Consider the following 15,245-nt stretch of genomic DNA (forward strand, 5'->3'; position numbering starts at 1 on the left):
TAGCACATCCACTATCTAAAATCCATTGAGTTGATTTGACTCGAGCGGCAAGACACATCTACAAAATAAATAAAACAACTCAACCTTTTGGTACCCAAAGTTTGTTGGATCCGACATGGTTAGCAGATAAAACATATAAAACATGTAAATCAGATGCCCATAGTAAGTTATCTTTGTTCTGCCATTCTGACCATAGTAAGCTATTTTCTGTTTGTTTCCTCCATTAATTGAGTCTTGTTTCTTTTGAGGAGAATTTTGTTGAAGTTTTCCACATGACTGACTTTAGCTTGAAGATCCTTGATTTCAGCCTCTTTGTCAGCTTGTGTAGGTACCTTCTTGTCAATCCAAGTATCCACTTTGCTCATCAAATCTTGAACCATAGTCTTGAGATAATTATTCTTCTCTTTTAGCTTGCTATTTTCAGCTTTAAGAGAATAATATTCTCCCATAGATACATTTTCACATTCCTGCATGGTTAGTGGTTCCAAAACAGTATTTTCAGAAGATAAATTATATTTACAAGAGTTTACCTCACTCTGATCTTCTTCTGAATCACTTTCTAGGTAGCCACTTTCTAAATTTCCTTGAACAGAATCATCATCAAGTCCAACTAGGGCAAGATTGACCATGTCTCCACTTGAATCATCACTGGAAACTGAGTCATCATCACTCCAAGTCATTAGAGCTTTAGCTTTCTTCTTATCCTTGAAGACAGTTTGCTGTTTTGACTTCAATTTGTAGCAGTCCCGCTTATAATGGCCTGGCTTTCCACATTCAAAGTATGTCTGATCTTTAGAATCTTTGTTGGGCTTCTTGTTGTTGGAAAATCTGCCTTTATCTCTTTTCAGTCTATTCTTCTTCTCGATCATCTTTCTGATCTTCCTGGATATTAAAGCTAATTCTTCATCTGACTCATCTTCAGATTCCAGTAAGCTGTTATCAGTGTGAAGATCTAATTGCTTCATTTGGGCAACTGGAGCTTGCATAGAACTTGATTGGTTTTCCTTGATTTTGCTTTCAAATTATTCCAATTCTATAAAAACACCCAATTGATCCATAGTATCTATAGTTGGAGAGGATTCTAGAGCTATTACATTTGGTTCATAGATAAATGGCACAGCACTAAGTATCTTCATGTTGATTTCCTCTTGTGGGATATATTTTCCAAGCTGCTTTAAGGCATTCAGATTTATCTGGAATCTTGCTTGACTTTCTCGAATAGTTTCTCCATCTTGAAGCTTGAAATTTCCAAACTCATTCATTAGTTTGCTCAATTTCACCTTCCTTAAGCTCTTGGATCCTTCGTGATACAATTCTAGAGTATCCCATATCTCTTTAGCTGATTTGTATGAAGAGACTTTATCACATTCACTAGGACATAACCCATTCATGAGAGAATTCCTAGCCTTTCCATTGAAGCTGTATTTGATTAGTTCAGTCGCTGTAAGATCATCAATGTCTTTCACTTTTCCTTCTTTGTCCTTGAACTCAAATGGACCCTTCTGAACAACCCTCAAAGCTAGTGGCTCCCTGGATAGATACACTTCCATGCGACCTTTCCACCAGTTGTAGTTTTTTGTACCAAGCAAAAGAGGTGCCCGGTAATCCGAGGTTCCTTCAGGATATTTGTCAGCCATTTTGAATGAATATTATTCCTGTTACAGAAAGATTAGTATACCAAAGCTCCGATACCAACTGAAAATACACCTAGAGGGGGGGTGAATAGGTGATTATGGCTAACTAGGATTACTTTTAAATTTTACCCGATAATAGCTTACTGAGATTTTACCAACTAAATTATAATATGACAATGATAGTAAGCTGAGATGACTAAATGCAATGCAGAAAATAATGTGCAGAAAAGTAAATAGAACACACAAGAATTTTAGCCAGGTTCGACCCCTAAGCCCCTATGGTCTACGTCCTGGTCCCTTACCAACTTGGTAAGAGAATATATTATTGATCAACGAAGGTTACAACTACAAGATACAACAATATATCTCCCTTTATCCCAGCTGCTGATAATGACTTGCTGAAACCCTGTTTAAGAACCTGCTCTCTAAGTACTATACTACCCCGTAGTACAAACTCCTCTAGCAAGTACCACTAAACCCTTGTTTCCCTAGCCAACTTATCCAGCAACTAATCAATACAATTTGAATAATACAAATCAATGATAAAGATTACAACTCAAACTATAAACTCTCTTCAATAAAATATGTGTATATGATTAGAAGCTCGAGAGTATTTTGAAATCAATAAAGATCAGGAATTGTATGTGTTCTTGCTTGCAAATTGTCAGTCATAAAACTGCAAGAAATCACATATATATAACCATACATTAGCGTTTGAAAATAGCCTCAACAAATTACAACGGCTAGAATCCAATTCTACCGTGTAAGATCGTTGGGATGGTTTTCCAACGTTCATGTATACGTTAGATAGAAGAGAAACAAAGAACTTCAACGACCAGAAAATATCTCTTCTATTTTGTAAAGTATAAAATGATTTAATCAGAAGATAGAAGATAGAGTTTGAAAGAAAAACAAACTCCTATTCTTTAGGAAATCAATTTGAATAAGTAAAAACGTTTTATAATTGAGCTCTATATATATAATGCACGTATATTTATCAGAGAAGTCCTTACAACTGATATAAAAGAAGTTCCTATAAAATCTCCATGAAATTCGACTTCCTTGTTGAATCTGGACTGTGCAACTTGGCTTGCTGTTATTCAGACACTGTTGATCATAGCTTGCTGAAATAGATTACTGTCTAATGATAGCTTACTGTCATGATACTTAAATAGCAATGTCATTAAGCTGTTATATCCTGCAAACATTCTCAAGAACAACATGATGGTTTTCTGTGTTGTGATCATCAAAACTAAGGAGTTACATCCTACTCCTCGACTATCTGTTTCCCTTTCCTACGCCTTGCCTCTTCTACTCACATATCGTAAACATCTATCAATACTCAACTCATACGATTCTATTTGATATACACTTCTATTTACCCTTCATTTTACCCAAAGCCGATTAACGGATTGAAAGTTATGCTATAAACAAGTAAACACCGAACATATAGACCGACAGTCAAACAAACAAGTCACATATAGCGCATAGCATGTTAGATAATCAATGAAATTTTATTTATAAGGAAGTGTCGGGTCATAAACAGTCGTTCGGGTATTTAATATGATTTTTAAAACATTTTTCGGAGTCAAAACGGGTCGTTGGGTAGATTTTAAAGCAATAAACATGGTTCGGTTGGCCACATCTGGCTTCAAAATAATTTTCTAATAATTATCGAGCCTTGAAAACAATTTAAAATAATATTTTAAAGCTCGAAACTATTTTTTGAAAATTTTAAATTATTAATAAATAATTAAATCTAATTAAATAATTAATTAATAATTAATTAATAATTAATTAAATCAATTAATTTTCAAATTAATTGACCAATTAACTAATTAATTATTAACTAAAATTAATTAACCAATTAATTCAGATTTATTTTTGAATTTAAAATAATTTTTGGAATTAAAATAATAATTTTTGGAATTAAAATAATAAGTTCGGGGGCCTGTTTGCAATTTTGCAAACCCCCGCTGTCGACTCGCTGGAGTGTGGCCGGAGAACACGATTCCGGCCACCTCAGGCCACCAAACTGTCCAAAATTAAACTACAGGCTACCAGCAAATTGTATATGCAATCAAAACACACAACTCTTTCCAGAATTGGCCGGAAAAAGCTCAAGAAACTCGTCGGTTTCCGGTGACCCGACGTAAACTTCAAAACACAACTTCGTTCAAACCATGAATCGTCTGTTAATGAGCTATGCACCAATCGATTGCAAATTTCATGAGGAACAAAACCCACTATATTTCAACATCTAATAACCCCTAGAACGAAAGGCCCTAAATTTCAATTAAGAACATTCATACGGGTTATAAATCCTAATTTTAACATTCGAAAATTAAACTCAATTTTGAACATGTTATTGAACTCCAAATCAGTCAAATGACATAAGAAAGTCATCAGGAAAACAAGCTCTACAACATGCAATCAACAAATCATTCAAATAATCATCCAAACAAAAATTCATATTTTTAATCAAAATAATTCGAAAATAAATAAAATTACGGAAAATAAACCTTTGATTATGCAGTAAAACAAGTTCTGGAATCTGAAAGTACACTCCAAATCCTTCGTTTTGGTTACCAGAGCTTTCCAAACGGATTTCAATAACACCTGGAAACTATAGTTTGATTCTCAGAAGGTTTTATGAAATTAGGGTTTTTCTCTGGAAAATTCTATAATTACTGTTTGCAAATGATTTTCGGTACGAAATAAAATCGATAAAGGCTATTTATAATTACGGAAAATTAGTATCCCGTTGGATCATTCCGGATATAAAATAGTACGTTTATTTAGAAAAACAGATCCAAACGGTACCGGTTTTTGGGATAATTATCCAAATCAGTACAATTTGTACTGCGGTCTTGGTCTCAGCACCTGGTTACACGTATTACGAGGTGATAATTGTAATAGTTTAAATAAAAGATTCCGTTTATCGAAAATACGAGTTTTATTGATTTACTGAAATGAATAATGTATCGAAAATATTACGCCGGGACCCGCACAGGACAAACCGTACGCCGGATCGAAGAAGTCGAAACATGGAAAATGCTCGGAATATTGCAATGAGGTTAGGAAGGAGTTCTTGGAAGAGTTTCGGGTTATAAAAACGTAAAAACGGATGACGCCGGCTGGTTCTTGATTGTATAAAATAGTTTATAATTACTCGGAAAAAGAATTTATAAAATCCATTCCTATAAAATCATAAGTCAACATAAAATAAATAGGAAGATATGACAATTATCTATATTTTATTTTAGACATATAAAAATTAAAATACTCAATTTATATAATTTTTAAACATCCAAACACATATACCACTTAACAAATACTTCAGTGAATAAACACGAAACATGCATAATATTTATTTATTAGCAAAAATAATTACACGATATATACCAGATATTACATCCTTCCCCCTTAAAAGGATTCTGTCCTCAGAATCTCCTAAGAAAACAAATGAGGGTATTTTTTTCTCATATCACTTTCTAACTCCCAGGTTGATTCTTCAACCTTTGGGTTTCTCCACAGTACTCTCACTAACTTTACCACTTTATTCCATAACACTTTCTCTCTTTCTTCTAGAATCTCTATCGAACTCTCTACATATGATAAATCTGCTTGAAGCTCTATTGGCTCGTATTCGATTAGATGCCTGGAGTCTGGATTATATTTCTTAAACATCGATATGTAAAAAACATTGTGAATGTGTTCCATGTGCGGAGGTAACGCTAACTCGTAAGCTACTTTGCCAAACATGTAACATGTCTTCGATTGTCTAAATTGTTCTTTCACTCTGGCCGTCCGTCCGGGGATGGTAAGCCGTACTCATATTCAGTCTCGTTCCCAAACATTCTTGAAAACTTTTCCAAAATCTTGAGTTAAATCTCGGATCGATCGGATACGATAGACACAGGAACTCCATGACGAACTACAATTTCTTTCAGGTACATATGGACTAACTTATCTAGTGAAAATCTTTCATTTATAGGCAGAAAATGAGCTGACTTGGTAAGTCTGTCCACTATAACCCAAATGGCATCATGATTAGCTTTCGTTCTTGGTAATCCGACTATGAAATCCATGGCAATATGCTCCCACTTCCACTCTGGAATCTCTAATGGCTGCAACAATCCACTTGGTCTCTGATGTTCTGCTTTAACTCTCTGACATATATAACATCTGCTAACACATTCTACAATTTCCCTCTTCATATCGGGCCACCAATAATTTTCCTTTAAATCTCTGTACATGTTGGTACTTCCTGGATGGATTGAATACCTTGAATTATGAGCTTCCTGTAAAATTTCATTCTTCAACTCCGTTACTGGTGGAATCCAAATTCTAGAAGAAAACCTAAGAATACCTTGATCGTCCTTTTGCGTGTACAATTCCTCATCTACCAAACGGTTAATGTCCTGATCCATTACCTCCTCCTGACGCTTCCTTATCTTTTCTAACAACTCCGGCTGGAAAGTCATACTATACGCTTTTGCTTCATCAGGCTTGCATACTCTAATTTCCAATTCTAGTCTCTGAAATTCCTTGTATATCTCTTCGGGTACTGATAACACATTCAACTTTTCTTTCCGACTTCACGCGTCCGCTACAACATTTGCTTTACCGGGATGATAGTTAATCGTGCAATCATAATCCTTAATCAACTCTAACCATCTTTCCTGTCTCATATTAAGCTCCTTCTGTGTGAATATATACTTCAAGCTTTTGTGATCCGTATAAATCTCGCATTTCTCTCCATATAGATAATGTCTCTAAATCTTCAAAGCGAATACTATGGCTGCTAGCTCCAAATTATGAGTAGGATACTTATGTTCGTGTGGTTTCAATTGCCTTGACGCATACGTAATAACCTTATCGTGCTGCATCAAAACGCATCCGAGTCCTTTATGAGAAGCATCACTATAAATTACGAAATTCCCTTGATCATCTAGAAGTGACAAAACAGGTGCCGTGATTAATCTTCGCTTCAATTCCTGAAAACTTTCTTCATATTTATCGTTCCATATAAACTTTTCATTCTTCCGTGTAAGCTTCTTCAATGGTGTTGCAGTCCTTGCAAAAGTTTGAACAAATCGGCGATAATATCCCGCTAATCCCAAGAAACTTCTTACGTCTGTTGGTGTTCTCGGTCTTTCCCAATTTGTAATTGCTTCAATCTTCGCTGGGTCCACTTTGATCCCTTCATTACTGACTATGTGTCCTAAGAATTGAACTTCCTGTAACCAAAACTCACACTTCGAGAATTTAGCATATAACTTTTTCTTCCTTAAAATCTTTAAAGCTGTCCTCAAATGTTCAGCATGATCCTCTTCTGTCTTTGAATAAATCAAAATATCATCTACAAACACAATAACAAACTTGTCCAAGTATTCATTGAAAATTCTGTTCATCAGGTCCATGAATGATGTCGGGGCATTGGTTAATCCAAAAGACATCACTAAAAATTCATAATGTCCATACCTTGTCCTGAAAGCTGTCTTTGGTATATCCTCTGGTTTAATCTTTAGTTGTTGATATCCCGATCTCAAATCGATCTTGGAAAAGTACTTGGCTCCTTTCAACTGGTCAAACAAATCATCAATTATGGGTAACTGATACTTGTTCTTGATTGTAAGCTTGTTAAGCTCCCGATAGTCGATGCACAGTGTCATGCTTCCATCCTTCTTCTCGACAAATAGTACCGGTGCACCCCACGGGGATACACTGGGTCTGATTACTCCTATCTCTAACAACTCTTGCAATTGCTTTGCTAGTTCCTTCATCTCAACGGGCGCCATTCTGTACGGGGCCTTGGATACTGGTTCCGTTCCAGGTGCTAAGTCGATCGCAAAATCAATTTCGCTGTCTGGAGCAAGTCCTGGTAACTCATCGGGAAACACGTCTGGAAATTCATTAACTACTGGAATATCTTCAAGTTTTGCTGGTTCTTGACTTCTATCAATCACATAAGCAACGAAATGCTCGAATCCTTGCCGTAGTAACTTTTTAGCTTGAATCATTGTTAAAAACTTCTTTGCTTGTTTCTGGCCCTTAAACATTACTATTCTTTCATCTGGTGTCTTCACCATTACCTTCTTATTTCGACAATCTATCTGGGCATCGTGCTTAGATAACCAATCCATTTCTAAGATAACGCCAAACTCTCCTAGCTTAAATGGTATCAAATCTACACAAAAAATTTATCAGAAATCTCAATCTCACAATTCCCACAAACTTGATTAACAGATATACGTTCTTGATTTGCTAATTCCACAGTCATTATTTCATTTAAATACTCAACTGAACAGTTTAACTTACTAACAAAATCTTGAGAAACAAACAATTGAGTTGCTCCCGAATCTATTAACACTTTGGCACATAAAGAATTCATATTAAGCGTACCTGCCACGACATCAGTATCCCAGATAGCGTCCTTTACAGACATATCAAAAACTCTAGCCCTTAGAATTTCATTTACTGCTGGAGTGGATCCCATTATCCTTAATGCATTACTGACTGGGGCTGGTGTCTTGCAATCCCTGGCTATATGTCCTAGCTTCCCATATTTAAAGCATGTAAATCCAACAGCTGGAACCTTAACCGCTGGATTACGGGTATGCTGATCCTTGTTCACTAGCTCTCTCGCTGGCTGATTTCGGCACGCCCTCGAATAGTGCCCTTTCTGATTACACTTGAAATAAACCACGTTCAACTTATTACAGACTCCTCCATATTTCTTCCCACATACCTGACAATCTGGAAAAGTTAGCCTCAACTGACTTGGCTGATTCACATTGACTGGACGGTTGCCCTGGCCTCCGTCGCCTGCATTTTGCTTCTTGAAATTAAAATTTCTCCCTAGCTGAAACTTGCCCTTCTTAAAATTTGGAAACTTCCCTGGTTGTGACTGGCCTTCATTCCCTTTAAACTTCCTCTTCTTACTTTCCTTTTCCTTCTGTAACATCTCACTCTTTGTCTCTGTAATCATGGCCTTCTGTACAACTCCTGCATAGGTATCCAATTCAAAGATGGCTACCTTCCCTCTGATCCATGGCTTCAGACCTTGCTGGAATCTCTTAGCCTTCTTCCTGTCAGTATCCACATATGACGGTACATACCTTGACAATTCCTCAAACTTACTCTCATAATCAGATACCGACATATTTCCTTGCTTTAACTCTAAAAACTTCAGCTCCATTTGATCATGAACAAACTGGGGGATATATTTTTCTAAAAACAATTCCTTAAACCACTCCCAAGTAATAACATCTGTACCTTCCAATGTCTTCACAGTCTCCCACCAATAGGTGGCCTCATTCTTCAGATAATAACTTGCAAACTCAACCTTCTGTTCTTCCTTCACTTTAACTAAAGCAAACAACTTCTCTATTTCCTTTAACCAAACATTTGCTTCAATCGGATCTAAGGAACCCTTGAATTCTGGTGGGTTCACCGCTTGAAAAGTTTTGAAAGTTACCTGGGGATTGGTCTGTCTTTGTTGTTGTTGAGTCAGGTGAACTGTTTGTTGAGCCAAGATTAGAAGAATCTGGGCTATTGCTGGGTCTATGGGTCCTGGGTTTGCATTCTGGTTGGTATCATCTTGATTATTATTATTGTTGTTGGTTTTTCATTCTGAGTGTTGGTGCGGGTATTTCTTCTGGGAGGCATTTTCTGTAAAGAATCAAACAACTTATTTAACTTATAAATCAAATCCTTTGCATAAAAGAAAAGTTTTGAAAAATAGAAATATCTCTTTTTGAAAACAGTTGTAACAGTCAAACTAAGTAAATTGCATGCTTCTTTACAGAATATAAACAGTTAAGGGGACAGGGTATATGGTATCACAAGGGTATAACTGGTGCAATAAATAAAGTAAAGTAAAACAGGTGCAGTAAAGTAAATGACAATGCTAGAAAGGAAAAGGTACTGATATATATAGATCAAAAGTATTAGGTAATACAAGCGTAAAGACGCTTCGGAAGTAAAAGCAAAAGGTAAAACAAACCTACTCACTAGCCAGCAGATCTAGTCTATAAATACAACCCAAAAGTCTACTGATATATACTACACACTACTATACATACTAAACAACCACAACAGCACTGATCAGCATCTCCATCTCTGGGTCTAGCTCAGGGCAAGTCTGGTCCTCCAATCTCCTCAAGCTCCTCCAGAACCCACTTAGCCCACTCCACAAGAAAATCAGGGGTGATATCCTCATGAGTAGCCTCAGCAATCCTCACAGCAGCTGCTCTCCGAAATATCTGGAGTCTCTCTCTGAGCCACCTCTCACCACTCCTAACCTCTCTGGTACGCATAATATGTAATAGCTCTTGAATCTGACCCCGTAGGAATCGCTGCTCCATAAGGCAAGCCTCGAACTGATGATATGGGACAGGATAGGAAGAAAACTGAAAAGGTACACCTGTAACTGAGTGACCAGTAAAACCTGAATCAGCAGGCGGGGGTCCTCTGATAGGTGGTCTCATGCTTGGGGGTGGAATAGCCTGCAGTGGTACGGGCTGCAACACAGGTGGAGGTAAAATAGCCAACACTGGTGGAACAACAGGACGTGGATCTGAAGATGGTCCTCCAACTGAGGGCTCTGAGTGATCAACTGATACGGGGATGAAAGAGTCGGTCATCGCTGCTATCTGAAATCATATCGCAATATAAGAATCTCGAACCACAATGCGAATTATACTATTACCAGTTATACCGTCGCACTCATCCTCTCGATGTTCTATCTTTCTATTTCCTTACTTCTAATCCTAACCCTCTACCCATTCCCGTCAATCTAGGCTTGTGTCAGTGACTTATAACTTGTAGCTCTGATACCAAACCTATGGCGCCCTCCCAACCCGTGTCAGAAGTTTGGGGTCCACACACACACACACACCTTATTTATAACATGCTTATAATAATAAAGATAAAATAACATGATGTGACCCTACTTACCAACTACCACGGACCGCAACGGGGTAAAGTATGTACACAAGCTACACACACACACTTTATATTACAAATGTCCAAATCCCAACTATTCAAACTCAGAACTGAATATTAATCATTATTACAAACTTTTACAAACTTAAACTATCTCAAAAGCTGTCAGCTAGCTTAACTCGATCAACCTGGACCCCTAGCTCTCGCACTGGATTGGGGATTCTCGCTACCAACTGGTTCCTTCTTAATTGGAAAAGAACATAAACAACATCGCACAAATGAGCTAACTAGCTCAGCAAGTCATAATGACAAGACTGAGAATAATGATCATCAAGTGAAAAGAGTTAAGGTATGAAGTGAATAATGATTAATGATTTAGAATTGGATAACAATCCAATTCTAACAATCCAATTACCATTACCTTCTTATTTCAACAATCTATCTGAGCATCGTGCTTAGATAATCAATCCATTCCTAAGATAACGTCAAACTCTCCTAGCTTAAATGGTATCAAATCTACATAAAACTTATTACCAGAAATCTCAATCTCACAATTCCCACAAACTTGATTAACAGATACACGTTCTTGATTTTCTAATTCCACAGTCATTATTTCATTTAAATATTCAACTGGATAATTTAACTTACTAATAAAATCTTGTGAAATAAATGATCGAGTTGCTCCCGATTCTATTAACACTTTGGCACATAAAGAATTCACATTAAGCGTACCTGCCACGACATCAGTATCCTGGATAGTGTCCATCACAGACATATCAAAAACTCTAGCCCTTGGAGTCTCATTTACTGCAGGAGTAGATCCCATAATTCTCAATGCATTACTGACTGGGGCTGGTGTCTTGCAATCCCTATCTATATGTCCTGGCTTCCCACATTTAAAGCATGTAAATCCAAAAGCTGGAACCTTAATTGCTGGATTACGGGTAGGTTGATCCTTGTTCACTGGTTCTCTCGCTGACTGATTGCAGCACTCCCTCGAATAGTTCCCTTTCTGATTACACTTAAAACAAACCACGTTCAACTTATTACAAACTCCTCCGTGCTTCTTCCCACATACCTGACAATCGGGAAAATTTAACCTCAACTAATTCGATTGATTCACATTGACTGGACGGTTGCCCTGACCTCCGTCGCCTGTATTTTGCTTTTTGAAATTAAAATTTCTCCCTGGCTGAAACTTGCTCTTCTTAAAATTTGGAAACTTCCCTGGTTGTGATTGTCCTTCATTGCCTTCAAATTTCCCCTTCTTACTTTCCTTTTCCTTATGTGACATCTCACTCTCTGTCTTTGCAATCATGGCCTTCTGTACAACTCCTGCATAGGTATCCAATTCAAAGATGGCTACCTTCCCTCTGATCCATGGCTTCAGACCTTGCTGGAATCTCTTGGCCTTCTTCCTGTCAGTATCTACATATGATGGCACATACCTTGACAATTCTTCAAACTTACTTTCATAATCAGCTACCGACATATTTCCTTGCTTTAGCTCTAAAAACTTTAGCTCCAATTGATCCTGAACAAACTGGAGAAAATACTTTTTTAAAAATAATTCTTTGAACCTCTCCCAAGTAATAACATTTGTACCTTCCAATGTCTTCACAGTCTCCCACCAATAGGTGGCCTCATTCTTCAAATAATAACTTGCAAACTCCACCTTCTGTTCTTCCTTCACTTTAACTAAAGCAAACGACTTCTCTATTTCCTTTAACCAAACATTCGCTTCAATCGGATCTAAGGAACCCTTGAATTCAGGTGGGTTTACTGCCTGAAAAGTTTTGAAAGTTACCTGGGGATTGGTTTATTTTTGTTGTTGTTGAGTCAGGTGAACTATTTGTTGAGCCAAGATTTGAAGAATCTGGGCTATTGCTAGGTCTTTGGGTCCTGGGTTTGCATTCTGGTTGGTATCATCTTGGTTGTTATTGTTGTTGTTGGTTTCTTCATTCTGAGTGTTGGTGCGGGTATTTCTTCTGGGAGGCATTTTCTGTAAAGAATCAAACAACTTATTTAACCTTTAAATCAAATCCTTTGCATAAAAGAAAAGTTTTGTAAAACGGAAATATCTCATTTTGAAAACAATTTTAACAGTTGAACTAAGTAAATTGCATGCTTCTTTACAGAATATAAACAGTTAAGGGAATAGGGTATATGGTATCATAGGGGTATAACTGGGGCAATAAATAAAGTGAAGTAAAACAGGTGCAGTAATGTAAATGACAATGCTGGAAAGGAAAAGGTACTGATATATATAGATCAAAAGTTTTAGGTAGTACAAGCGTTAAAATGCTTCGGAAGTAAAAGCAAAAGGGTACAACAAACCTACTCACTAGTCAGCAGATCTAGTGTATAAATACAACCCAAAAGTCTACTGATACATACTACACACTACTGTACATACTAAACAACCTTAGTAGCACTGATCAGCATCTCCATTTATGTGCCTCTGGCTCATGGCAAGTCTGGACCTCCAATCTCCTCAAGCTCCTCCAGAACCAACTTAGCCCATTCCACAAGAAAATCAGGGGTGATATCCTCATGAGTAACCTCAGCAATCCTCACAGCAGCTGCTCTCCGAAATACCTGGAGTCTCTCTCTGAGTCGCCTCTCACCACTCCCAACCTCTTTGGTATGCATAATATGTAATAACTCTTGAATCTGACCCCGTAGGAATCGCTGCTCCATAAGGCAAGCCTCGAACTGATGATATAGGATAGGATAGGAAGAGAACTGAAAAGGTACACCTGTAACTGAGTGACCAGTAAGACCTGAATCAACAGGTGGGGTTCCTCTGATAGGTGGCCTCATGCTTGGGGGTGGGATGGCCTGCAGTGGTACGGGCTGTAACACAGGTGGAGGTAAAAAAGCCAACACTGGTGGAATAACAGGACGTGGATCTGAAGATAGTCCTTCAACTGAGGGCTCTAAGTGATCAGTTGGTACGGGGATAAAAGAGTCGGCCATTGCTGCTATCTGAAATAATATCGTAATATAAGAATCTCGAACCACAACATGAATTATACTAATACTTGTTATACCATCGCACTCATCCTCTCGACGTTCTATCTTTCTATTTCCTTACTTCTAATCCTAACCTTCTACCCATTCCCGTCAACCTAGGCTTGTGTCAGTGACTTATAACCTGTAGTTCTGATATCAAATCGGTGGCGCCCTCCAAACCCGGGTCAGAAGTTTGGGGTCCACACACACACACCCTAATTATAACCTGCTTATAACAATATTAAAGATAATAATAATATGCAGTGACCCTACTTACCAACTACCACGGATCGTAACAGGTTAAAGTATGCACACAAGCCACACAAACACACTTATATTGCAAATTCCCAAATCCCAACTATTCAAACTTACAACTGAATATTAAACATTATTAAAAACTTCATAAACTTAAACTATTCCAAAAGCTGTCAGCTAGCTTAACTCGATCAACCTAGACCGCTAGCTCCCGCACTGGAATGGGGATCCTCGCTACCAACCGGTTCCTTCTTAACTGGAAAAGAACATAAACAACATCGCATAAATGAGCTAACTAGCTCAGCAAGTCATATTAACAAGACTGAGAATAATGATCATCAAGTGACAAGAGTTAAGGTATCAAGTGAACAATGATTAATGATTTAGAATTGAATATTATATTTTCATTTTAAAAACCAAGGTTAGGCTGCTGATCAGTCACGCACTAACCCCGAGCAAGGCACACAGCTCTGCTCTAATTACTGGATCCAAGGCACACATTGGCCTAACTTGACCAACAATCTGGTCTGACCACGAATCGGGTCCATAATTTTATAAAACAATCCAATTCTAACATAATAACAGAGTAAACAATGTAAAGCAATAAAAAAATCATAAGCAATATAGGATGTCCAATAATGAGATGCTTTTAATCTTCACCAGGAACAATAAGGCAATTTCACCGAATGGTTGTCAGGTAAACACTTCTATCTACCCTTCGTTTTACCCAAATCCGACTAATGGATTGAAAGTTACGCTTAAAACAAGTAAACACTGAACATATAGACCGATAGTCAAACAACAAGTCACATATAACACGTAACACGTCAAACAATCAATGACATTCCATTTATAAAGAAGTCTCGGGTCATAAACAGGCTTTCGGGTATTTAATATGATTTTTTAAATATTTTTCGGAATTAAAACGGGTCGTTGGGTAAATTTTAAAGCAATAAACAGGGTTCGGTTGGCCAAATCTGGCATCAAAATAATTTTATAATAATTATCGAGCCTTGAAAACAATTTAGAAAAATATTTTAAAGCTCGAAACTAATTTTCGGAATTTTTAAATCATTTATAAATAATTAAATCTAATTAAATAACTAATTAAAATCAATTAATAATTAATTAAATCAATTAATTTTCGAATTAATTGACCAATTAATCAATTAAGTTTTAACTAAAATTAATAAACTAATTAATTCAGATTTATTTTTAAATTAAAAATAATTTTTAGAATTAAAATAATAATTTTTGTAAATTTCGGTAATTAAAAACGAATTTTTATAATTAAAATAAATAGGAAATATAATTTTTAAATAATTTATAAACAGGAATCCCTTATTTGCAAAATTTACAAACTACAGGGACGAAATTGCATCGTTCTTA

At 36.8% G+C, this 15,245-nt stretch overlaps 1 protein-coding gene across 1 annotated transcript; it reads right to left on the reverse strand.

The window, feature by feature from the left end:
• Positions 1–1,022: 1,022 nt before the first annotated feature.
• Positions 1,023–1,637, reverse strand: LOC141666019 (uncharacterized). Its single transcript, XM_074472005.1, has one exon. The coding sequence runs from the start codon at positions 1,635–1,637 to the stop codon at positions 1,023–1,025; it is 615 nt and encodes a 204-aa protein (XP_074328106.1).
• Positions 1,638–15,245: the final 13,608 nt, after the last annotated feature.

This window comes from Apium graveolens, chromosome 6 (assembly GCF_009905375.1).
Source record: "Apium graveolens cultivar Ventura chromosome 6, ASM990537v1, whole genome shotgun sequence".
Classification (NCBI taxonomy): domain Eukaryota; kingdom Viridiplantae; phylum Streptophyta; class Magnoliopsida; order Apiales; family Apiaceae; genus Apium; species Apium graveolens.

Coding starts and splice junctions, on each gene's coding strand:
- LOC141666019 (XM_074472005.1), bottom strand. CDS start 1,637: ATGGCTGACAAATATCCTGAAGGAACCTCGGATTACCGGGCACCTCTT.